The 1,103-nt window shown below is 46.8% G+C and overlaps 1 protein-coding gene across 1 annotated transcript; it reads right to left on the bottom strand.

Moving 5' to 3' along the window:
• Positions 1-687: 687 nt before the first annotated feature.
• On the bottom strand, positions 688-974 carry Pmar_PMAR007799 (hypothetical protein; the record flags this gene model as incomplete). The annotated part of the gene is made up of 1 exon (XM_002788396.1): positions 688-974. A coding segment is annotated over one exon (287 nt), but the record flags the coding sequence as incomplete, so codon positions are not given.
• Positions 975-1,103: the final 129 nt, after the last annotated feature.

Genomic DNA, 1,103 nt, shown 5'->3' with positions numbered 1-1,103 from the left:
CATTGCTTGGAAGCGCGTACGCGAACAGACTGAGAGATCGGTTTTAACCCGCTGACTCGGTACACTACTGATGTCGGTGCGCTTTTCAGCGCACCCCACATCAATCGGCCCATGAAAGCCTGGAGCTGTATGCATTTTTTCTCGAACCATTCTCTCCCCGCGACGGTGTTGGGAGCCGTTCTGGGCCTCTTTGTCAATGTTCTCAATGTCACGAGAAGATACACTCATCCCACTCGATTAACACAACCAGTCGATAATACCAATTAATACTAATGGATAGATAATAATCAACCCACCAAGCCTTGGGTTGCAACGATAGTACTTCACGTAAGGATGGTCCAACCAGTAAGGACCACAAACCAATAAAAGAACTCTCAATCTTATCTACACTTCACATACGAGCTCTAGCTTACTTAGCTTGAATGTCTACGATCACACAGAGCAAACACTACCGCGCACGCCCTAAAATCAAGTGCTCAGTTTGCTCACAACACACCCCGCAACGGCAATGTAATTGTGTACAGACCCACCTACGAGTGTACTTAAACAGTAAGCTACTCAATTACAGTGGCGGAAGCACAATAACATTAATAGAGGTAACAATTCTACTTACAAGTCTGATCATGGTGGGGCTCATGACACCAACTATCCAGACAAAAGTACTTCAACCTCACACAGCAAGTTTACCAACGACTGCCAGAGCTACCACTCGAGTGGCGCTTATTCCAACCATCATCACCCTTCTTATGCCAACCGTCATCAGAGCCATAGCTTTTACCCCAGCTCTTCTTATAGGGACGTCCACGATAGTCTTCACGTACCCAATTACGAGAGCCACGGTCTTGGAAAACCTCCTCAACCATCGTAGTCAAACGACTCAAATTGGACTTGATCTCATCGATCTGACTTTGAATATCACCCACCTTGTCCTGGGTGTTGCCGGTCTGAGCATCTTTTCCACTTTCAGTACTCATAGGAGTATCACTTCTCTGGGATAGATCCACGAGCTTACTGAAGAAGTTGTTCGACTTGCTTGGTGACGTAGGCGGTGTTCCTTTATCCGGCCTAACCACCAACGGGGAGATACTACCAATATCCAAGGC

Source organism: Perkinsus marinus (assembly GCF_000006405.1).
Source record: "Perkinsus marinus ATCC 50983 genomic scaffold scf_1104296928146, whole genome shotgun sequence".
In the NCBI taxonomy this organism is placed as follows: Eukaryota; Perkinsozoa; order Perkinsida; family Perkinsidae; genus Perkinsus; species Perkinsus marinus.
Note: the sequence above shows the minus strand (reverse complement) of the source record. Positions and strands in the feature narration are given on the sequence as shown.